At 38.1% G+C, this 25,259-nt stretch overlaps 1 protein-coding gene across 1 annotated transcript in view; it reads left to right on the forward strand.

Moving 5' to 3' along the window:
* The first annotated feature begins 3,520 nt into the window (after nucleotides 1-3,520).
* Nucleotides 3,521-25,259, forward strand: part of LOC139742750 (uncharacterized) — a 41,233-nt gene continuing 19,494 nt past the window's right edge. Inside the window, exons 1-7 of the mRNA XM_071653271.1 lie at nucleotides 3,521-4,048; nucleotides 12,154-12,389; nucleotides 19,660-19,858; nucleotides 20,995-21,429; nucleotides 21,726-21,976; nucleotides 22,576-22,999; nucleotides 23,830-24,068. Of these exons, the coding sequence (XP_071509372.1) occupies nucleotides 3,958-4,048; nucleotides 12,154-12,389; nucleotides 19,660-19,858; nucleotides 20,995-21,429; nucleotides 21,726-21,976; nucleotides 22,576-22,999; nucleotides 23,830-24,068 (1,875 nt within the window). The 5' untranslated portion in view covers nucleotides 3,521-3,957. The remainder of the gene's footprint in view (nucleotides 4,049-12,153; nucleotides 12,390-19,659; nucleotides 19,859-20,994; nucleotides 21,430-21,725; nucleotides 21,977-22,575; nucleotides 23,000-23,829; nucleotides 24,069-25,259) is intronic.

Here is a 25,259-nt window from a genome sequence, read left to right on the forward strand (position 1 = left end):
ATCGGGTTTGGCATTTCATTTTCATTTCATTTTCATTTTATTTCAACACTGTAATAAAAAGGAAACTTGCTCAGCCATCGGCTGTTATTCTGCAAGTCCGTACATGTATACAATATAACAAAACGAAACATAGATTCAGTAACAGCGTATAGCAATGATTGAAAGAAAAAAAATCACAAAAAAGAGAAAAGTATATCTACATATGACAGCATATGAATAAAAAAAATACAGATATTGACAAGAGATTGATATAAAACAAATGTCAATAGTACTCATCGCGTAACATAATAGGAAACGTTATAATAATTGATAAGATGTAATGCAGTGGATATCAAACTACAACTGCTGCTGTTTCAAATGAAACCGGAAATTATTAAAAATCATAATCTTGATATTATCTGGGAGATCATTCCACACTTTACATCCCCTGTATTGTAAAGTTCTATGTTTACTGACTGAAACATCCAAAAAATTAACAAAGTAAAACAAAGCGATCGTAAAAAGTGTGGGTCCCACACTTATTAGAATCGCTCTGTCTTGGATATCTCAGCCATTTCAAAACCAATTTTCATCAAATAAACGTTGAATTCCTTATGGAATTACATGTTCTTTCATATTTCATAAGAGGTTTCTCATTATCTCACCAAAAAATGTTAGAAACCTGAAATTAGGTCTCTATACGACCCCTTTAACCAATCAAGAGTAGCCATTGAATTCTAGTCTGCTGGCGTAAAAGGGGTGTTTACACCACCTCGTGCTCATTGCAGACGTAAGATTTTGAATGAAATTTCATAGGAAAATTACACTGATAGATTTACATCGACCAGAAACACAATGATAAAATGTTATCATCGATTCAGATGATTAATAGTGAACAGAATCAAGGCATAATATTACATAAATTCAAAATTATGATTATTTGCTTTATAATGTGATCATTCATCCTTGAATTAACGCATATATTGCGTGCAAAAGTCGTAACTAGCTTTTTAAAACATTAATTCAATTCTCTTCAATAGAAATTTCCACGGGAAAAAATGTCAAAACTGCTATTTTGACCATTAATTTTTTTTTTCACCATGCATGGTCACTCAACAGTGAAATTTTGCACCCTAGCCATATGGTACGACAGGGAGCACATAATTAATGTTGCGTACGTTCATATGCTGGAAATTTGAAATTCGTTCCGAAATATCATTGAATCATAGTTACGAAACTGGGCTTGTTGACTTCAAAAAGTGGCAATTTTGCCACGGGAAAAATGTCAAACTGCTATTTTGACCATTTTTCACCCTGCATGGTCATTCAACCGTGAAAGTTTGCACCCTAGCAATATGGTACGACAGGAAGCACATACTTATACGTTGCGTACTTTCATATGCTAGAAATTTGAAATTCGTTCCGATATATTATTGAATCAAATTCAGTGACAAAACTGGGCTTGTTGACTTAAAAAAGTAGCAATTTTAACTTTAGGGCATGCTCACTTTAGGGCATGCTCACTTTTCCCTGTATTCAGATTTCCTCAAAAGGTTTCTGATTCAAAACTTACAGAGGTTTTTTTTTTTTGTTGTTGTTGTGGAGAACTTATTTTTTGTGTTGTGTTTGGAAGAAAAGGAAGAAGAAGAAGAAGAAGAAGAGGAAAATGAAGAAAAAGAAGAAAACAAACTTTGAGGTATCGGAGAAGGATCCTTGCAGTTGCTTTAACTACATATCTCCACTTAGCACTAATTTTGTCACCAGTTTGTCAGCTTGCAATTTAGGCACGGTAGGTCATCGTCACTGCCCCACTGCTCAAAGGTAATTAGGCATCACGGCAGTTTGGCTGAGCACCTCTCATGTGAATTATGAAAATCTTGCGGTTAGTGGTGGACTCCTCTACTGAAATCTGTCGCTACTACAAGGCACCGCTGCTTGCACACAGTGTCAGCAGCATTAATTTGAGGTAGATATTTAATGCGCACCTCCAGAAGTGCTCAGGTGAACTTGTGTCTTTTTTCACCGGCAGCTAGACAGTAAAACAATCAGCGGATCCGAGGAACAACACGCTTGTGGGAAATAGGTGCCCCCACCCACTTTTGTGACAGTGAACTGTGAGACCACTATAGAATGAGTCTGTTTATACTGGATACATTCCAATACTCTTGATTGTTGAAAATCATTATGTCTGGCAAATCTCAGGCAAGCGCTCATAGATGTCGGGAACAACATTTTGTCGTAGTGATGCATGAACTTGGAGAAGGCCTTACGTTGGTAAAATAAAAGGTACATTAAAGAAGCGGATGATTTTCAGACTTTTACATTTAAACAACTATAAATTAGCTGTATTGAGTACAAAGTTTCAGAATTAATAGTGATTTGGATGAGGAATAAGAGTGTTTTCAAAATTTATATCAAATTGCAGTGAACAAGGATGATGACATGGCAGCCTCACCATAGGTATGCATGAGCTGGGGCTCAAGGAAGCAGAACAAAAGAAGAAGGCACGCATAGATTCTAAACACAGGTAAACTTCTTTGTAATTGAATTACACTGCTACATTTCTGAAGGATATGAGGCTCCTATGTTATCAATACTGTTCAGTGTAATTTGTTTAAGATTTTAAGAGTATTGGTTTCTCTGCTCAAGGACCACAATAAATTATCGATAAATTGTCAATGTCGAGCTTTCGATTTATGTACTACGTGATGTGAAATTATGAAAATCGTCTGGAATGCCCCTTTAAAGGAGTTGAGACGATCTCTCTCTCTCTCGATCTCTCTCTGAATCCGTGTGGCTGTTTCGTCACTGTTTTGTCCTGAGGAACAATGTGACGTTGCGCGCACGAAGTGACGTAATAATTGGCGAATGGACGTATGATAAAGTTCGAGATAATTTCACCGGAGGGCATGTTATTTTACGCCCTGTTTACGATCTCTGTAAGACAATAATTGTTTTTGCCTCCACCTTCTGTTCCCGTTAACTTTTTATCACACACAAATGCAGATTGAATGGTCATCTATTCTAGAGAGGATTTCGTATCCATGACCATGATTCATCCAAGGAATAATAATGGTGTTGATAAAGCAATCCATTGCAGACCACTTAATCGTCACTGTTTGATCGCGGAGGAATCTTGTTTCAACAATGGCCTTACCTAAATCATATTCGCAATAGAAATATGAGGACAACTTCCTTCCTTGAGAACCATCGATGAAGACAGAAAAATACCTTTACAAAAACATGGACGTGGAAATACGAGCTCTGGGCCGGATTGTCGTGTCCGCCGGAAAGAAAGTGCGGTTTTCGGACTTGTCTTGGATGAAAGTGGGTCCATTTCATTCAATATGAGTGAACGAGCGTCATTTCCGCCGATCTATCTGGATGAAAAGTGTGTTTTTGAGGTAAATTCAAAAAATTACGAATATATGAATTAGGAATACGTCTACGCCCTGTGGTAGTGTAGGGAGATGAGTTATGGATGACTGAACGCGCGCTCGCGGATTACGCGCGCACGATGCGAGGTTACTGTATACAAATCTCTTCGGGGCTGACAAATTGCAGCTTTCATCGGACCGCCAGACACTCGTTGGCATGGCTGGGTGATCGTGATGTTGACTGGCAGCGGCTTTGAACGAGCTCCTTGGATTGGTCGTACCATAAAACCACCGTCACCGATTGAACTTTTAGCGATTAACCGCTATTGACAGGACATGCAGAATACACGGCGCTCATACAAAAGCACCCGAGTTTCATGAAGTAGCCCGCGGCAAAGTTTTTATTTCTATTCACCAACTTTTTGGAATAACATGCAGGTAGGCGTGATGTTGACTGAATTACCGCTGCCTATCGGATTGCAACGCAACATCTAAGTAGAAACAGAAGCTGGAAAATTGCTCTCCATTTTCAGGATTCATTTCTTCGTGTTTCTTTTGATCTTTTGCTCTACGCGAACGTCATCCTAAAAACAAAACCAAAATGGCAAGGACAGCGAAGATGTTATCACTAGCCCTGATCTTATCTCTACTGATTATGAAACCAGCATGGGCGGATATCACAATGGGCAATGGTGAGTTGATCTTGATCTGGTCTTTTTCCATAATTGGTGAGAATTATATCATAAATATGGTTAAAACTCTATCTTTGATATCAAAACAGTTACTTGTCGGAGGTTAAACAACGCTCAATTGATAGCGCTCTCCAACAACGTCCTCCAGACCTGCCGGTACAGTGGTCCAGAAGTTATACATGTGTCAATTTTGGATGTTGAATTTTTGTTTTCAGTCTAGAGCCGCTGTTGTAGTACAAGCTATTATGATCATCTATTTGCCGAGCCTTTTCTCTCGTGTCTCTGTACAGTAATGTCTGGCGGCATACCCGTAGGGTTACAATAAACACCATTATATTCTTTCTTCACAACACACACGAATGTGCATTTTCAATCATAGAGGCTCACGTACAACGACTCCTCTTCTTTTTTTTCTTTTTGCGACAGGAGCTTTATTTCATTTTTCGCTTTGTTAGTCGACTGAGCGTTATTAAATGGTGCTCGGTCGACTATGCGGAGATCAATGGTGTAGAACCCCAGCTTATGATTTTCAAATCTTGCTCTTTTTTCAGTTTCGTTAACATCGTTTCTTTATCGATGTACCAGTAACCAAAGCGATGAAAAGAAATAGGTATGTGGACATAACCACATGCGACAACATGAAAAAAAAAAAGTGCAGGCACAATGGACTACAATGTGCAGAGTATCTAAATAAGGAACAAAAGTAGCGTGAACTATACTGCGAGGACACTTTGTCATCGTGCCATGCATGTACATGTTTATTATAGCTCTTTCGCTCAAGGTGAATATTTAGCATTCGTTATTTTAAAAACAAAACATTGCAGAAGTGAATTCACTTTATGTAGGCAAACTTATCTATTGCAAGCCCTACTTAAAATAGCAGATTTCTCTGAGGGGAATAGGGGTGAAGCGTGTTATATCTACGAATTAAGGCTTGAAACATGCACCAAATAGTCAAACGCATATAAACATACAATTTGGACATATACCTGTAACCATGGTAACCATAACAATAACCATGATAACGTAAGGTTATCATAGCAGTTTTCAGTTATGGTGAAGAGAATTATGTGAAATACAATCAAAACGAAACAATTTCTTTTAATCTTTCGTTCAAACGTTTCTATCCATGTTGATAAAACTAAGCTCAGCCTCATGACTATAATACCATTCGCGATGTAGTGTCGAACACATCAAGAAAAACGTGTTACAATTCAAAATGATTTAATTCACCCATTAAGCGAAATAATTTTGTACAAGTAATTCATGAGGTGAATTAAGCAGCTCTATTTTATAAGTGCATACACAATACCATATTACACATGAGCACACAGCAGTAAATTTCACAGGGTGGAAAAAAAATTATGGCTTATGTCATACGTGCCTGTTGAAAAGTATAGAGCGCAAGATGTCGATGGATCATATTGATCCCGCATGAAGGTATTGTAGTGTAGTGTCTACTTGTGGAAAGCAGCAATTTTTGAAATCACCAAAGGAAAATGGAAAAGGCCATTACTTTGAAGAGAAACAATTAATAAAATCCATTTCTTTCGCTCCCCTCTCTCTCCCAGTTGAGTTTTGCTACAGTTGTGTAGAGTATGCTACAGAGAACGAAAAATCTCCGCATTCATCATTCATCAGTGTGACAAGAAATATCAGTATGTTCGTTTCGCTGGATCAAAGTTTTTCCTTTTTGTGTGTAAAAATATACATGATCATTGGTATCGGACATTAACACAAGTGTTCGACACAAGTGTTCGATGAACTTTCCCACGCTAGAAATTCGACGCGATATATGCAATGAAACAAGATGATATAGAATCCGATTTTTTTTTTGATAGCTCAAAGAAATAGAAAAATAGGAGGAAGGTGTACAATTACGGCAGAGGAATGGATGTTTATTTTGTCTGTGGGTCCCACATTTCTCATATCGGATATCAACGTATCTCGCAGGAAGGATACGGAATGTACGAGTAGACACTGTAATTGCCTCGTTACCGTTGCATTCGTTTCCAAATTCTGGTTTCTGTTGAAAGTAACTTTGCCAACGCGACTTTGGTTCGAATGTTGCGGTCATTCAACCTTGCAACTGTTTAACGATACAGAGTAACTGTGCGTGGTATCACATGAGCTGTACACAAGCTATAGTCGTGTGAGAGGGTGATAGTCATGTGAGAGGGTGATAGTTTAAGTGCGATTCCACCCTAAATTTAAAAAAAGAGTTGATTTTTACTCTAGATTTAAGTTAACGATAAAGTAAAGTAATACGTGATAGGAGAAACAAGGACAATATAGTCGTATCAAAGTCGGCCATTGAATGAAGAAAGCTGCGAGAATGTAAAAGTTTCTCTTGTTTTCGTGAAACAGTGATACTGGTAATAACTTAATACAAATTAGGTGTGATGACGTCATGAACACTAAATCTCTATTAATCTGTACATAGACTTTTCCTGAGTTTCAAAGACAACATAAATACATCTTTAACACCATTACTGTAATCATGACATTAAAGGGACTACATTTACATGCAATGAAATAGCATGTTGACTTGTGTTGGTTCATTCATGATAACCTCAACATCACTTATGTGGCCGAATGAGCATCTAAATGCATGCTATATATCTCATAACATTTTGCCAAAAGTTTCTTTCAGATTGCTTGGATACGCCCACAAACAAACAAACAAAAATTAAGAAAGACAAACTCCCCAATCAAGATTTTGTCAATGACATCACTTGTCAAGCATTGCTTAATTAAGTTTTGTAGGATATGACTGACACAATACATTGGAATGCACCTTACCCTATAAACTGAGTTCAACAAAGACATTACAAGGTGAAGGTGCATTCCAACATCAATTTCAATTTTCGATTTCAAATGATTTCAAGTCCATGTAAAGAAATACAAAGCAAAATACATAACGCGTATATGAGCACATATTTCAAGGAACCTTGAATCACAAAAGTTTCAACATACATCAGTACCTAGATAGGGCCTACAATATCATTTGTAATATCAATTTTGGTTTTTAGATAGATAAATAAGTAAGCAATACAATCTTATTTTGTAACTCTATATGGAAAAGAGGAATTTACAAGAAAAGCATAGCTTGTAAAATTTGTGAATTACTCTTGGAGATGAGGGCACTTCAAGATCCGTCAAGGACTCCTTGTATGAAAATTTTGATATGTGGCCACATATCCAATTGACAGACGATGTCCTTGAAAAAGATCTTAGTTAAAAGTTGTTGTTTTTTTTGGATGGGCGTATCCAAGTACTAACCTTAAGAAAGACAGAAGAATATTTATCTAAATATTTTTTTTGGCCAAATAAGTGATAATTATGACATTACCGAGCACTACAAGTCAACATGTATTTGCATTGCATAGTCCCTTTAAGGGTGAAATGGGCTGTTGATTCTAAATTTGAAAGGTGAAAAGATTTTTCCGAAGTTATTTTTTCCAAAGTTATGATGGAAGGATCATGAACTGTTATGATGCCGTTGCTATCTCTTCTGATTTGCGTATGCAATTGCGGAAAGCATAACTATTTTTTTGTATAAAACCATGAGAAACTTTGAATTTCCATAGCTTTCCAATTTCAGAGTCAATCCTAATGAAACTTCTGCTACTGTAGTTTTACTCAAATTATCAAACCCAACTTCTATGGCACTGATGCACTTTTGGGTGGGTAATACAGTGCTCTTGGCAGTGCTCGGGAGATATATTGATGTCTGTTTAAGACAACACTCAATGCGTATAGTAACAATTTTGTGTGTGTTTTAGAGCGTCATTGTAAGAATAGTTTGGAAATTCGATGGTCTATTCCCAAATTAAGCTGGCTGATGTTCCAGACCATTCTTTTTTTTCCCGAGTATTTCCCGGTTGTGATGACAAGATTGGGCGTCAAGAGGAAATTCCACTCCACTTTTGAGTGGATCTTTTTACTCAGACGAGGAGAAAGAACAATGAAATTTAGAGAGTCCAAGGGCACGAATTCAGCGACGTCGACCCAGTCAAATGTCAAAAATCATTGTGAGAAGACGTCCCATAATGCATGATAGCGACCTCGAACTATCTTGGTCACGCGATCATGGCGGCGCTGTCGAGTCACAATTCCGTGTCTCGTGTGTACACGATGTTACATGAACAGGCTATATAAAATTTCATTTTCCTTCATATTAAGATCGACTTATGTGAATCTGGAATTGTATTCAAAGTCAGGGTAACTTCTCCAGTAAAATGACACCGTTTTCGAGTTAAGAGGCACTCCTGTTGCCAGGTAACCATTTGAGGACCAGGATCAAACTAGGGATAAAGTGGATGAAACAATCTCCTCCAGCGATGCACGCGTGGCAGGAAAGATTCGAACCCATGATTTGCTGCTCACAATTCAAAGGCCCAATTTAATGTACCACAGCCTTCCCATATACGATACAAATATATATATATATATATATATATATGTAATATATATGCATTTTTTTTCTTATGACAGGGCTTTATCACACTTCGTGTTCAATCAATGGTGGTGTTCTTCAGCTTCAGCTTTAATTATTATTTAAAATTCGTTATAATTGATGAAACATGTCAAACAGTATACATACTCTCTATCAAGGATGTATTATATAGTGCGTATTATATATTCCTATATTTGTATATGATTATGTTGAAACATACACACTATCTGTAGACACATGCACATCGATCCATCCATAAATCAAATATTACAGGTAAGGATGGAGGGAGAACTCTACGCTGCAATACTGAGTTGGTTTTGAATGTATCATTTTCTACACCACTGCTTCCACGAAGGAAACCTGTAGTAGAAAGTGAGTGAAAAATGATCTACTCGAAGGCTATCGCAAGGCCAACGCTAAGAGATAGAAAGAGAGAGAAAGGGGTGGGGGGTTACTGTATGAGACCACATGCGATTTCTACTTAAGTCTTTGTGTACCAATGAGTCAATAGTGTTCACAAAGTTTCATACGAATACATGGACAAGTAATCAATGTGGCGCGCAGGGGGTTAATCAAACCAGGGATCGCCTGTCGCATAAAACTTTTTATCTGAGAAAACCTAGGTTGGTTTTTAGTAATGATGTAAGACACTTATACATTATTCCTAGTTAAAGTTAGTGACAGAATACTAACCTGAGTTTCCACTTTTTACAAGGGTTTTTTTTTTTTTCTCAGGTTAAACGTTTTATGCAACAGCCCCCTGCGGGTGTTTAGATATCGTAACGGTATGCAACCCGGATGTCGCTTATACATTTCTTGCAGTTAAGACGAGCTCCTTCAAAACTGGATATCTATACATGCTTGGTTGAGAATCAGCGCTACTCGAAATGGCGATACGATTAAAGAGTATAATTACACAAGTTTAGTTCCTGCTTTCGGTTATGGTTTTCGTCCAAAACCACTTTGGACAGTAATTCAAACAATTAGGCACCTACCTAAGCCATGAGTTGAGTTGAGTTAAGTTGATTTAGTTAGCAAGCCGTTGTTTTGAAAGTGATCCTTCGTGTTCGAGGCAATGCATGAGAAATGTTGTTGGTTGTGATGTTGCGTTATAAGTCTAACATACATTGCACGGGAGAAATAAAGAATGATGATTGAGTTGCGCTATTCAACATTTCACCTTTTATATTTGTGCACTCTGATGACAAGGATGGCGATCTTCTTCACCAATGACATTTTAGCTGTTTTAAGTTATTCTTCTTTCTCATTTCAGACGTTTGTATCTCTAGATTCTCTATTAGAGGTTTAAAATTCATGACGAACGTTTTCCAGTGGTTTTATTTTTTCGGCAAAAATATCATCAAAATAGATAGCTATATGCTGTTACTGTAATATGATGCTGGTGTTCGTGCTATCCTAGTATCCACCAGCACCAGCGATAGGCCTAATCCTGAAACTGAAATCACTCTGTATTATCAGGTTAACACTTACATAAGTTGCGGTAGCTGTAAGTATCCGTGAGAATTAGACCTGGTGTTGAAAATTGTCAGTCGTATCTAGCGCCACTCCTTGTGCTTGCGTTTTGAATGCTCCCCTTTCCCATCATTGGTTAACATAGAAATGATCGAAAATGTCATTTTAAGGTTTGGGTTGGTTTCTTCATTGCTGTAGTATGAGATCCAATTTATAGAACATATAATAAACGTGCATACCTCGGTCGTAGAACTTGCTCGAACGCTCTGGAGCAAAATAAGAATCATTGTAGTTTGGAGATCCGAGGTTCAGGACTTTGTAATATTTTAATTAATAATTCTTACTCATCGTATGCCAAAGAAAAACAAACAAAAAACAAACAAACTATGGTCATGATGGTTGCATGTTATTATCTAACATCTTTGCTAGCCGCGATCACATTTTGTTCGGGGATTTCCCCAGTGTGACCCCCCCCCCCCGACCTCATAGTGGTGTGAAGATAACATTAGGTATTGGGAATCGATTGGTACAGTGACCGAAATCTTTATTCTGACCGTCCGAGTTGGATCTTTAAAAAAGACAAAGCAAAAAGAAAGTCGCAGTTGTTCGGGATATAAGACCAACGCTAGCACTCTATTTATGGCAACACATTTGAAATCATCGAGTTGGATGTATAGTATTGAAACGTTATAACCATTATACTATCACCATGGTGATGATGATGATGGTGGTGGTGGTGGTGGTGATGATGATGATGGTGGTGGTGGTGGTGGTGATGATGATGATGATTGGTAAGATCTGGTTTTGTGGTTTTTATGGTTTGTTTGTTGATACCAATCATTTGTGAATTTCTGATATGTTTCGATCGTCGATTCTCACGGATATTTCTTTCAGGTATACATTGCGTGCTAGTCCAATCCTGATCTTGGAGTTATGAATAGATTTAGAAACTGAAAACAGGTGTGATCAAAGAGAATTCCGTTATGATGTCTTTAAACTGTAGATTGTTGTTGATGAATGTCATGTATGTGCAAGGCCAAGTCATCACATCCAAAATGACGGCTTGCTTTTCGAGAATTCTCTCGCTTGAAAACCATGAGACTAATGACACATGACCCATGCAAATCTGGTTTAGTTTCTGCTGTGTGATTTTTCCCACTCCATGGGTCACATTGTAAAAGTTAGTACTTTTTGCATCTAGAGACAGTAAAGACCACTCCTTGTTTGTTTGTATGGTTGTAAAGGCTGATTTACCAGAAGTAAAATCATATTTTCCGTTTTCTCGAAACAGTGTGAATGGTCACAACGACATATACAAAATTAAAGGGGTGCAGGATCCTATGATAATATTATGCTTACTCTGTTTGACCGACAAATCTTCGCATTATAATTTTGTCTTTCATTGAAACACACCAGGACGCAGACTAATTTATGAATTTGTTTTAATAATGCCATGTTCGTCAGTTAAATGGTTTAAACTTAACAAGAGCCCCCATTTTGATATTATCCCTCTTTATATTTTTTTCTTTTTGATCGTACTTTCGGTTGCTGTTGTTGTTGTTTTTTTCTAGATAGATTTTGCTGGTGGCATGAAATAACATTCTCTGTCAGCCAGAAATAAACAAATGCTTCCCATTAGAAAAATGAATGCCAAAATATAGGTAGTGCATGCCTGTTTCAGATTGGTCAAAAGTTTCGTACAGTGGTTCGTGATACTTTTGATGCATGGCCGGCCCAATAACTGAATAACTTTGGATACTTCTACCACGGCAACAACTTAGCGCCGATGGTTATAAAAGACTCTTCTCCCTCCCACTATAAGCCACTATGATACCCCTTTTATAATCATCAGTGTTATCATATTCACATATCCCATTCATTTTCAACTTCATAGTCATTCTTGTCATCATTGTAATCGTCATTGTCGTCATCATTATCATCCATATTTCTAGCCATGTCACCATCTTCATCATCATCATCATCATCACCGTCATCATCATCTTCATCGTCATCATCATCATCATCATTATCATCATCATCATCATCATCATCATCATCGTCATACATTACCATCAATCATGATCATGATCATCTTCTTCTTTGACCAGTTGTGCTCTGATAGAACTGTTCATGTAATGCTGTTTTTCCGATTCTCTCTATTGTTGTTGGTCAGGGGCGAGCTTGTACAGGCTGGACATGGCCTTCATCGAGCCGTCCGTGGTCATCCGCGGTGTCATCAACGTCATAAAACTCAACGTCACCGTCCACCACAACTTCACAGATAATGGAGTAACGGCGAATGACACCGGTTCGCCTGGCAACCAGACTGCGTCCATCTGGCGGCTGAGCGTGTGGGGCAGCAGTATCAACGAGACAAACGGAACCCATCAGGTGTCTCTTGAAAGACAGGTTGGCCTTAAATGATTGAAGTCAAGGGATAGTATAGTTTTGGTTTAGGTGGGGATTCAGGTTTTAACTATTTGTGAGATAATTAGAAACATCTTGAATACAATTCAATAGAATTGAATAGGAATTCAAAGTTTATGTGATGGAAAGCGGTTTGAAATGGCTGAGATCCAAACACAAGGCGGTCCTGATAAAAGATGGAACCCAACCTTTTATTACAAGACCACTTTCTTTTGCTTTTTTGATATCTCAGCCATATCAAAACCGTTTTTCATCAAATAAACTTTGCTCTAAGAATCATGGGCTCTTTAATATTTCATATGAGAGGTTTCTAATTCTCTCACCAACAGTTAAAAGCTGAATCTCCACCACAACCACAACCATACTCAGTTTTTAATCCCTCAAGTCTCGGGGAATATTCTATTGCCGAACCGATCATTATGAGGCTTTACGTCATCGTGAAATTGGCAACACTGAATCTCACTACATATTTCATGCTGAAGAAAGATTGATGAAATTGGTTGAAGTACTTATAAATCTTAATATCATATAAAGAAATTTAGCGCAAATAGCAGCCTATAACTGAACAAACAGGATCTTTAATCTTCTAAAATAATTGAAGAATCAGAACTTAATTTAGCATAATAGGAAACAGTTGAAACTTCCGCAACCCAAACAATTTATGAATAACAAAAGGCTCTAAGCAAATATTTGTTTTTGTTTCTCTGAGCAATACATTACTAAACACTAAAGATATGGAGCAACATATAGCAACAAATCACAATAATGCATGGTATCCTGGACGGAAAACATGAAACACAATATTTTTTCCAATATCAGAGTTTACTACCTTAACTGCCTCCATCCAAGATTCTGGATTTCAAAGGTCTCTCAAATGATAAAACACTTTACACCCATGATATATTATACAATCATATCATTTCTTTATATTAATGATAAATGCATAACCGAATATATTTCATTTTACGAAGATGAATGTTTATATCATATATACACATGTGCACATATTGATTTATAGTTAGTTTGACGTCATAATGTCGTTTCATCAGATATGAAAAAATCTATGGAAGATAGAAGCCAAATTATAGTGAGTGACAGCAGTGATGCTAATCACGCCGTTATAATGAGATGATGAACCGGTGTTTAGTACCCACTGGTCCATCACCGTCTTACAGTATGTCCACCCCTCCCCCCCCCCCCTTCTCTCTTTTTGACTCACGATATCAATCTCCATTCCATGACGTACATAATCTCTGCTTCTCAGTCAAAAACAGGTGCAGGAGCAATATGGAAGTCACCCGACCGCATATTCCCCTCCCACCATCACCACCACCGCTGGCATATGTACCAGTTTTTACCACCAAATTACTCTCCACCTTTTCACCTTACCCCCAATAGCTGCTTGATCACCAATCAGCTCGCATTGATTGGACGCTTCCCGTATGGGGATTTCCAATGATTATGGGAATATGCTCATGTAGTGGTACAGGAAATGAGGAAGAGGGGTGATTTCATTCGTATACTTCACTTGCAATTTGCCGGGCCTAGGTGTCCGTGACGAACCGCTAACTAAATTCGGCAGGTGGATAGGTTTTGATGACCGATTTCCCTCCTGAAGTGCGAGTATAATCGCCAATCGCCCGGTGGATAATCCAGCACTGGTAGAGAAGTACAATGATCGACAATTGATTCCTATGGTTCTTATATCGCTGCTTGATCAAGACGCTTTAAGATATTTTTTGACCTAAGTTTGGCACATGCTACATTCTTTCATCATTCATTCATTCATTCATTCATTCATTCATTCATTCATTCATTCATTCATTCGTTCGTTCGTTCGTTCGTTCATTCATTCATTCATTCAATTTATCTTAATTTCCACACATAAGTACAACAAATATAATAATCTAAAAGATTACATTTAGCTCGAACCGTAACAAAAATGATAAAGCAATTGATAAAGTTACCACGTTGAAATATTTCTTAGTAACATCAGAACGTGACAAAATACCGAATAGACGTAAAGTGTAAAACATTAGCCCTTCTGTCTCTTGAAATAACCAGGAAGTGAGGGGTGGGGGGGGGGTGGGTTAACACACGTTTCATTTGACGTTTTGGCTACCTGCTCTCCAACGCATACAGCGTGTCCCGCACTGATTTGGTTCAATGCAATTTTCTGAAGATGCCTTGTTTATCATAATCGCTCACATGTTACGTGGTAATCATATACGAGGCTGGCATATTTCTATATGGCATATACTGTACACGGTGTGGACGTAGCCAACCCTATGTGTTTGTGCTGTTTTTATAGTACTTTAGTACGTTACAAACGGGAGTTTCACAAGGAGCAAGATAAGGGAAAGAGTTTGCGAGACTGCTAGCATGTATATAATGAACCAGCACCATGATGGACACGATTTTAATGCAAATCTTGGTCATTATTCCAGTCAACCAATAATTCAGAAATTGTCCGCCACATTAGAATGCCAGAGTTGGCATAGTGGATGAGACTCCCATCTCCCAATCGGAGGACCCGGGTTCGATTCCCTCCCAGTGCTTAACAAGATGTTTTTACCCAACATGTCCCTCTCGACCCAGGTGTATGCATGGTACCTGGCAACGGTTTAGTGGTGGGATAATGACACGGCCCTCTGGTAGAGCAGTGACAACACTGAAGAGACTACCCTGGATAAAGAAGGCCGCATTATTATTCATTATTATAGTTTGCCCACCTTTGTCACCTAACGTAAAAATTGAAACTTCTTTCAAAAGCAATGGAAGAACATACAAAGTGTGTCCAAAGTGTGAAATTAGGGACGAATACTTTAACGAAATAATATGCTCTTGTTCGACGTTGATCCTTCGGAATCTCTCTACTCATTGCATTACACAAGAGAGATGGAAGAGACACCTCAAAGGAAAAGTTCGTGTTCCTTTGGTTCCCAATGATTAAAAAAATCCTAACGAAAACAGACATAGTTACGATAGATACTAAACACTTGTGTTTATTTTTGTTTATTGGTTTGTTTGTTTGTTTGTTTGTTTTTGTGGATTATCATAAAATTGTGATAATTATTTACAATTATGACGATAATTACTCCTCGATGGTCACTAATTGGCCTGCTCCAGCAGGTCATACTGACGGCTGGTCTACAGCCCTTTGGTTGTTAATTACCACCCTGAGTGAAATGAAAATGCTACATAATCAACCTTTCTTGCTCTTGCCAATAGCCGGCATTATGATTTGCAGATGAATTAAAGACTTATGATCGCTTATCATCGGATTTAGGTGCTTTAATCTGCATGGCATTATAATCCAGTCCGAAGAGAGAGTGTGTGTATGTGCTGTTTATATACTGCATGTGATTGAAGAATCGCCTTTTATTGTGACCACATTTTGAGTGTTTACGTTTGTGTATTTCATCGCACAAAAGTATTTCATCTCGTTCACGTGTCGTTTGGTATACATTCAGCCCCTCATGCTTGTGTACGGGTAGCTCGTGTCACAGTAATTAACTGCACATTTTGACATGGTAAACCTTTCGCGCCCATGACTCACTCGTGGGGCTTTGTTTTGGTTTATTTATAGCCAAAGTTGCTTACAACAAGGTACAATGCTTCTGGGGGAACTCAGCGAGATAAATAGCTATATCTCGTATGCTCATTTTTTTTTTTTTTTGAAGATGTGATTACAAATGTTTTGATATAAATATTCCAATGTTTTCTCTTTTCCATGTCTGTTGGTATGACACGACGATGAAGATGACTGTTCGTTTATCATTGATAAAATTTGTCATGTCTGTCGATGAGATAATTCAAGGTCGTGTAGATTCTAGTTTTTGAAACTCCTGCGACGTGAAGAACTTCCCACTACATGTACTTCTCATTTCTTTGAAGGAATATTTTTGTAAATTCGTATGCAAGCTTTTTGAAGAATCAGACTGATGTTTGACGTTTGAGATTTGTCTATATAAGTAATTGTTAGCTTCTGATTATTGAAACCTGGTTGTACTGCCATTTTGGAAGATATGGGAGAGAGATTTTGTCTCAACATCAATGAGCATCTTAAAGAGATGGTATAGTTTTGGTTCAGATGGGGCTTCAGGATTCCAACTTTTCTGCGAGATAATGAGAAACCTTTTATGAAAGAGCATACGATTTTATAAGAAGGAATTCAAACTTTATTTGATAAAGTTGGTTTTGAAATGGCTGAGATATGCCAAAATAAAGAGATCCTAATAAAAGGTGGGACTCACCTTTTATCATGATCACGTTGTTTCACTTTGTTTTCGGACTTCTCAGACGGTTTCAAAACCGATTTTCATGAAACAAACTTTGAATTCATCTGAATCTTTCATGAGTGGTTTTTAAATATTATCTCGCAGAAAGTTTGAATCTTAATCCTCAACCAAAAATTTAACATCCCTTTATTATTAAAAGAAAGGGAAAGATACTGCTGTTGGATTTGCAGTTGTTTATTCTATCCCATGGGCAAGATATGTCTTTTCTCTCAAATTCATTTCATCGGTGTCGGAATCTGTGATAATATGCCCAAGCTTCAAGCAAGAAAATCGTTTTTAAAAGAAGGAAGAGGTTAACAAAGAACTGTGCATTTGCTTTTTTTTTTTTAAATCCCCGATTCTTTATGAGACTAGCATTCCTTTCGTAAATAAAAAAGCACTGACAGTAAATAGATTCGCTGTTGTCGCTCTATTGTGGCATTGGCTCCGTTGCATTTCGCATGAAAAGATGCCATGCGTGTGACATGATTAATTGCCACTTTTCTTGTCACGCCTCACTCCATTCATGACCAGTTTGTCAGAACTTCAAGTTCAGGTCACGTTTTTCATCTAGCTGATCTATTCTTCTTCTTCTTCTTTTATTCTTTCGTGGGTATAGAATCCCTGAGTCTTTTCTCTACTTTTCGGACTTTACATCTATAGACATGATAGACGCGTTCCGCGCATTACGTACGTTAACTAAATTTCGAATCCGCGCTGAGCAAAGAATTGCGAAGAGCATTTTGCATCTCTGATCATTGGATGACACTTTCTTCCACAGATGGGCGCTCTTATTATAATCTAGGTGTGTTATCGCAAGTTGTTGGTTTTTTTTATAATGTTATGGGTTCCCGCTGGTTTGAGGTAACTCGTCTTCATTTTTGTCCAAACAGGAAGAGTGGAACTTGAGCTGTGACTTTCGAGATAGCTTGGCTATTGTTTCTTTACTTGGGCTTCACACATCCGCTTGTCTCGCCCTGGTAGATTGTCCCTAAGTGATTATTATTACGAACATGACCATCTCTTGTGAGATATGACAATATAAAGTCAATCTGCTAGTTCTGGCTTTAGATATCATGGAATAGTAATTGAAGAAAACAAAGGCACCATGGGTTGGGTGGGGATTTTGAAGTCTCGAAGAACTATCCCTGCTAGAAAGAACGCAGTGTCCAACAGAGTGAACACATCGTGAACACAGTGTGAAATCTCTTCACACTGTTAAAATTGAGCGTTCTTAACATTGTGAACACATTGCAAATCGTCAATTTACAGTGTGAAACAGAACATTACTTTGTGAAATCTCTGAAAGAAAATCACACCACAGTGTGAAATCATCTTCACACTGTTATGAATTCGAGCGTTTTGAACACACTGTGAACAAACTGTGGGACACTGTGTTCTTTCAAACATGGTAGCAAGGACATGTCTTGATTGTTGTGTTTTCTCTGTCTATATGTGACCGTGCACCTGAAAACGAACATGAAGTCGCACACACTGATTTTGCGTGAGGACTGAAAATAAGTAAAATGGGTCAACCTAGCCGAACTTGACTTTTCCATATTTTCTGAAAGAGCGGGTCTTCTTTTACATTATGCTAAAATTTGGTATCATAAAACGGGCAGGAAAGTGTGTTTTTTAGCAGTTTATCTCGAACATTTTTGGTAGAATAGTGTGATTAGGTGTGTCTTTAGAATCCCTTTTTCATTTCTGAAAAACCTTGTCCACACTCTTCACTATCAACTCTAATAACTTTTGAAATGATAGTGCTACTGCTTTCAAAGATGGCATTAATTATGCACAAAATGTGTTAATGAGGCATGCTTAATTTCAGTTTAATCTGATAATCTCTTCATTGTTGTTACTCTGGTGGTTTACTTCCTGTTTTTTGTCCCATTCATTGCACAGCCAGCACGGTTTGGTAAAGATTAAGCGCTTGAATAGACACTGTACTTCAGAGCCTCTTTTCTCAGTTCACACTTTTCCTGAGTTTGTGCTTTCTTTCCAATATTTAGATAGGTTAGGAAAGTCCATTCAATTTGAGTTATACATCATTTTAAAGTTTAAAGTCTGCTCTTTCAGAATATGGTCTTAACTAAAAATTCATGTCTGGCGACTTTTTGTTTGTTTTGAGGTGGAGGGTCACATATTGTCTCACAGCTATATCAAGTTTTATTATGTGATAAAACAATGAGTATCAGAGCGAAAGTAATTATAAAACTGATTAACATATGAAGGGTTATGTTTTGATTCTTTAAGCTGACGCAACGGATATATGAAATGAATAGAAGCGATACCTTCAACTCCGTGAGAATCTTCTCATTATTATATTTTGTCATGACATTAATTTCAAGCGTGATGATGAAAGTAGAGACAGCATGGATGTGTATAACGCATTTAGAAGATTACTCATACACATATTCATTTCATAACTCCAGTGGATAAGTAAGTGAATATAATATTATGTATAAATATAATAAACAAGCAATATTTCATAAGAAGTGTGCCTTCAGGAATATCTTCAAAAACCCAAGAGATGAAAAATATCTATTTTTTAAAAAGTTCAATGGGCAAACTCCACATGAGGTCTGATTGACTCTTCAACCTCCTTTTGCCTTTAGTAAGAGTTGAAATACCACTGCAGGCTTACACTGCCGCATCAGAGAAATGTCATATTATACATTAGTAGAGAATAATTTTCACAAATAGAAGACAGTTATTTTGTATAGAAATGTATTTCATACACTGTATTGAAAGAGAGGGAGATAAATATATACAAAATAATTCTTATTCATCTATCCATTTATGTATGTATGTGTGTATTTATTTATTTATTCATTCATTTATTCATTCACTCATTCATTCATTCATTCATTCATTCATTCATTCATTCATTTACCTATTTGTATAGTCATCATAATCGAGTTCAACCTATTGGTGTGTCTATCATAATATGTGTGTGATGTGTAATACAGGCATTGGATACTAGTCAGAAGAACCAGCCCCTCCCATCCCACGGCCCGTTGACATTCCAGCCCGCCGTGGAGTACCGCCTGAACCTCAGTAAAGCGACCTGTCAGCAGGGTTCAGCCTTCCTCTGCGCCCGGCTCGTCCCGCGGCAGACCACGGACTCGGGATACCTTCACACGTGCATACCTGGTCTCCCATGCAGAGGTGAGAAAATGAGACTCTTGAAAAAAAAAGCCGCCATTCATTGTTCATTATATCAAATATAAAAGTAAAGACTTCATTTCATCATTTACTCAAAGAAGGATAAAAAAGGAAACTTTCCAATTTTTCTTCACCCCCCCCCCCCCCAGAATTCTCCATCCTCATTTCTGTAAATCAGTGTTGTATCATTCCATTGATTATCTATATAGGTCCCTTATTGTATATAGATATTTATTTTGCTTGTTTTATTTCATTTGGTTTACCAAACATATTTAGTGCTTTGTGAGGTATAGAATAAAAACTGTCTTCATTTCTTCCTCATTCGGTCATATACCACTATCTATTCCGGTTGTCAAATTATCAAAAATCTTCATAATTATACTGCCTAAACAGTAATACTGATTGTGAAATTGGTAACACACTTACAAGACTAATATTCATTTTTTTTTTTGTATCAAGTATGGACTTTTTTGTTCAATTTTCTCTGATATTTTCCCTTTTTGGGGGTGGGTTGGGGGTGGGGGGGGGGGGGGGGGAGAGGCTGGTGTACTGGGAGAACCGACGAAGAATTACCGTGGTTGCATGTATAAGTATACATGTGTAATACAGAAAAAGAAAGATTCATATTATAGAGAACATATAAACGTGCAAGCAGATAAATTGTTGGAATATATCGATGACAACACTTTTTATGTATTGATTACCAATAGATAGACGAATCAGTACATGTAATGGAAAGCAGATGACTCGACAAGAACTTTGCTATTGGCAACATAATAAAAAGTAAATCATTGTACATGATTCAAGTTCGTGTCGATAGGTCTGTTTGATTGTGAGACTTTGATTGGATTTGATGGCATTGGGCTTAGGAATTCTTAATCATCTCTGTAGATATGCGTAAGTACATACATATAAATGTATGTGTGTGTGTGTGTGTGTGTGTGTGTGTGCGTGTGTGTGTGTGTGCGTGTATGCGACTGGGTTTGCGCGTGTGTGCATATTAAGTGTTGTCACTGTATGTAAATATCTTCGGAAGATGACAACTTTGCGAGAATTTTGAAGCATTGTAAAGTACTTAATTCTGCCTTCTCATTATCAGACATCGCTATATCTTATCCGATGACTGCTCTTTCTAACAGATGGCGTCATCGTTCACGGAGTCGACATACGGATGAAATCACCTGTCAGCGTCGAATGGGGAGTGGTCAACAAGCTCAGATTTAACGTGAGCATCCTGTATAATCGAACGGTGTCCAATAACATCACGGGCGCTAACCTTTGGCATTTGAAGATCTGGGGGGAGGTGTCCAACGATACTTCAGGCAGGCTCTCATTGGTCGATCAGGCGCTGACGCAAGCCCAGGCCAGCCAATCACTGATCGCTGGAGAAGCTTTCGAGTTTCTGAATGTGGAGTACGACTTGAATCTTACGGAGATCTCGTGTGGACTTGCGACTAAAATTTGCGTGAGGTTTCGGCGCGGGGAGCACGCTACTTACGAGCTTCAGAGCAAGCCAAATGCTTCGATCCGAACGCAGTGCATTCCCGTCAATGAGACATGCCCGGAAAGAATGAGTAAGACATTCAGGAATTTATTCATACAAGTACTTTATAGTCTGTCGCGTTTACGCTAAACTTTCAAGAAGTGAAAATATAATACTTTTTTCCCTTTTAAGCTTAAGTTCAAATGAAATTATTATGCTTTGTTTGGAAATGAAATGAAGTAAACACATGAAAAAGTGAAGCAGCTTTAATTAAAGTCCATACAATCTTTGCATGTTAACTGCAACCCACTCTCAGTACATCGACTCTACTTTGCGCAAGAATAAACATCTGTTTTAGCAAAAATTCTTGTGACTATTTCATTGAAGGGAACAGGCACAGTACACCCTACACGACGACCGAAGTTCCCGACATGACCACGCCTACTTTCGTTGAATGGCTGTCACGTGTTCTCAAAGAGGATGGGTCTCAATCAAATGACGAAGACCAATCACCTGAGGAAGTTTCCGCGGAGCTCGCTCATTGGACAAATGAGCTCGATGACGTCACCGGAGAAGAACTTAGCTTGACTGGTCAGGTGATCGATCAACTCTCAAACATCGAAGATGTGTCACCCGAGGTAAACATTTGATTGCATATGGCTTGTGATGTGATGTGTATGTATGTGTGTGTGTGTGTGTGTGTGTGTGTGTGTCATGAATCAAGTCATTAATGCTACATGTACTACCTGTGAGAAGAGGCACCTATCATGATAGGAGAAAGAAAAAAAATACATTAATTTTCAATTCTTTTGCCTTGCTGACACATACATTTAAATTGAAATACCACTTCCTTCTAGCTCGTTTTGTACGTCTATCCTCAAAGGGCCCAGTATCATTAACAGTCGAATAATAATTGTATTGATAACAATGATAAATCGAATCATCCTGTACTCTCATTGATTAGGTATACATACTAGATTCCCGACTGTATTTGACCTTGTTTTTCTTCTTTTTTTTGTTTTTGAAACGACAGTTTTAAGAGCTATAAATTTGCGGCAGGCCCGAAATAACGTAATCAGACGTTTTGATCAACTAGCCTTTTTCTTCATCACACTACAGTAAAAATTGGGCGTTTTATATTTCTAGGTCGAATGCAATTGTGAGCTGAATGAAACAGAGGTTGAGGGCGTCGTTGACATGTCGATAAATGATATTATCTGATCTCCTGATTTGACAGGTTGCCACCAATGTCGTAGACGTCATCGACAACATCATTGGTATCGATTCGACTACTGACATCAAGGGCGATGGCGGAGAGTCGATCTCGGGAGAAGGTGTTCCTCCCGCGAGCCTTGTCAAGAGTGTCGAGCGCCTCATTTCAAATGTCAAATTATCCAAGAATACGACGTCGAATTTCTCGACATCGAGGGAAAATATCGCCGTGGCTTTGTTCAACATCGTCCCTCAAACCAACGATCCCGCCGTCGCTGGACACAACAGAAATGTCATGAGGGTCAGGGTCAGGGACGAGCTCGACAAGCTCAATGAAAGCGGGAACGCCCGTGAGCTTGTTTTCGAAACGGTCGACGATTCCGTTGTTGATGGACTCCAAGATACCGAAGTGGCCGTGGAGCTGGAGACGGGAACCTTGCTAAATTCCAGTAATTCATATTCCGACGTTTTTCACCGTTTTCTGCACTATCTGACCTGTTTAAGTGACTGGAACAAAGTGTGATCACTATCTATTCTTTTTTCTGCAAATCAAACTTATTTCTTTCTCTTTTTGGGGGTCGCTTTATAAGAGTATTTGTATTCATGCATGCCCTCACTGTGATATCTAGCAGTCACATTATGAAACAGTCATTATTGTATTGTAACCCTGTCTATATTTTTTTCTGTCATCCCTCAGTTCCCACCAAAGTGTACTTAAAAACCAAACTAACATTTGAGATCTAGTGGCAAGTCTAAATCTTAGAGCTGAGACTAGATTTTATTTATTTATTTTTTTATTTATTTATTTTCTTCTTTTTTTGGGTGGGAGAAGTAATCCCTCGAGTTCCGAGGGTTGCTTTTGGACTCTTGAAGCTCCTTCCCTGAAACCATTTAGTCATTTTCTGCCCTTCTTGAACGGAATGCTCTGATATGTAGACATCATAAGTCACAAAGTCACTTTGATTTGTAATGTTAGGCACGCTGTCTTTGGCAATAATCAGACATTCGACTAACGTAATTGCAAATGATATTATACGAACTGATTATCTTCGGAAGTCTGTATAACTTTCAGACTCAATCTAGGGAATGATAACCTGAGCGCTGGCTCCATTCCCGCTGGCTCCAATCCTGTGATTTTCAACACAACCAATTTCGTATCCAGCCTACATTGCTAAAACACAAACATGACCTTCGCCTTGCAAAATCTTGCCGTCTGTCCAACTAACAATGAAGATCATCGATAATGAGTTAAGCGCTTCATCCTTGCTTCATTTCCTAGTCGACGGACCAAACAGCGGCCTGCGCATCGATCTGATCGTCTTCCGAAACGACTCGCTCTTCGCCTCCGCCCCATCCACCTCCACCAGTTCCCATGGCAACCCCTCCGGCGGTGACAGCGGAGGCGGCGGCGGAGATTGTCGAATCAAGAGCAAGGTTCTCTCGGTGAGCGTCAGGCGAGGAGAGGAGGAGATCACCGACCTTGAGACACCGATCAATATGACTTTCAAGATTCACAAGGTATATACTTTATATTCCTCCAAGTTTTTCTCAGAATTAGGTAGTATTGACAGTCCGGGTTCGTATTTTCATGATGAAAGCTTAAAGGAGACCTCCGGATGATTTTCAGATTTTTTTTTTTTATTTGAACAACTATAAATTATAGTTATACTTAGGACAGAGTTTCAGAATTCGTGATAATTTGGATGAAGAATAAGAATATTTTCAAAATTTAGAACAAATTGCAATGAACAAAGATGATGACATGGCAGAGTCACCATAAGAATTCATGAGTTGGGGCTCAAGGAAACAGGACGAAAGAAGAAGGTAATCATAGATTATGCGCAAGTGAACTCGCAAGCAAGCGGTATTGTAAGGGAATTACACTGCTACATTTCTGAAATATGTGAACCTCCTATGTCATCATCCTTGTTCAGTGTAATTTTTAAAGGTTTTTCAAAGTATTGTTTCTCTGCTAAAGAACCACGATAAATTCCAAAAATCTGTACATGGAGTTGTCGATTTATGTGCTACATGATGTGAAATTATGAAAATCGTCTGGAATGCCCCTTTAACCTCTCAAGCATATCTGACATATACGAGATAGAGTATCTACATCTGATATGATAATACGAGCTTTGATAGTTTGAAGAACGGGGTTTGGCATCTAAGCCTGCAATGACGATGTGGAGAATAACCATAATTCCGATTTGAACGGGTACACTGCAAAAAGTCCGGTGTTAAATAGTGAACACCGAGCTGGTGGTAAATTTTCGGTGCTCATTTATGGTGTTAAATTAACACCTCCGGGTGTCATTTCCAAATTTTAAACTGTTTTTAGAAGAGTTTCTTAGTAACTGCACTTCTTGTTGATTTTTAATTTAAACAAGACGATCAAGAATTTTACGTTAAAATACTAGATTTTTGAAAAAATGTGAAAATGAATTTACACCAAAGTAACACCAGCTGGTGTGGTCTCTTATTGAAGCTGGACGGGTGTTAAACCATTGATATTAACACCAAAAAATATCAAATCAACACCATGTGGTGTCATTGTTGAATTAACACCAGTCTGCCAGTACAGTGTCAAATTAACACCACGAAGTGTCAGGTGAACATTTTTCAACACCATCACAGTGCATTTTTAACACCTGTGGGTGTGGTCCTTTATTGAAGTTTGATTGGTGTTAAATTTAACACCCGTGGTGTTAA

Source organism: Diadema antillarum, unplaced genomic scaffold (genome assembly GCF_040938485.1).
Source record: "Diadema antillarum isolate AM-2024a unplaced genomic scaffold, OU_Dant_1.0 seq00001018_RagTag, whole genome shotgun sequence".
In the NCBI taxonomy this organism is placed as follows: Eukaryota; Metazoa; Echinodermata; class Echinoidea; order Diadematoida; family Diadematidae; genus Diadema; species Diadema antillarum.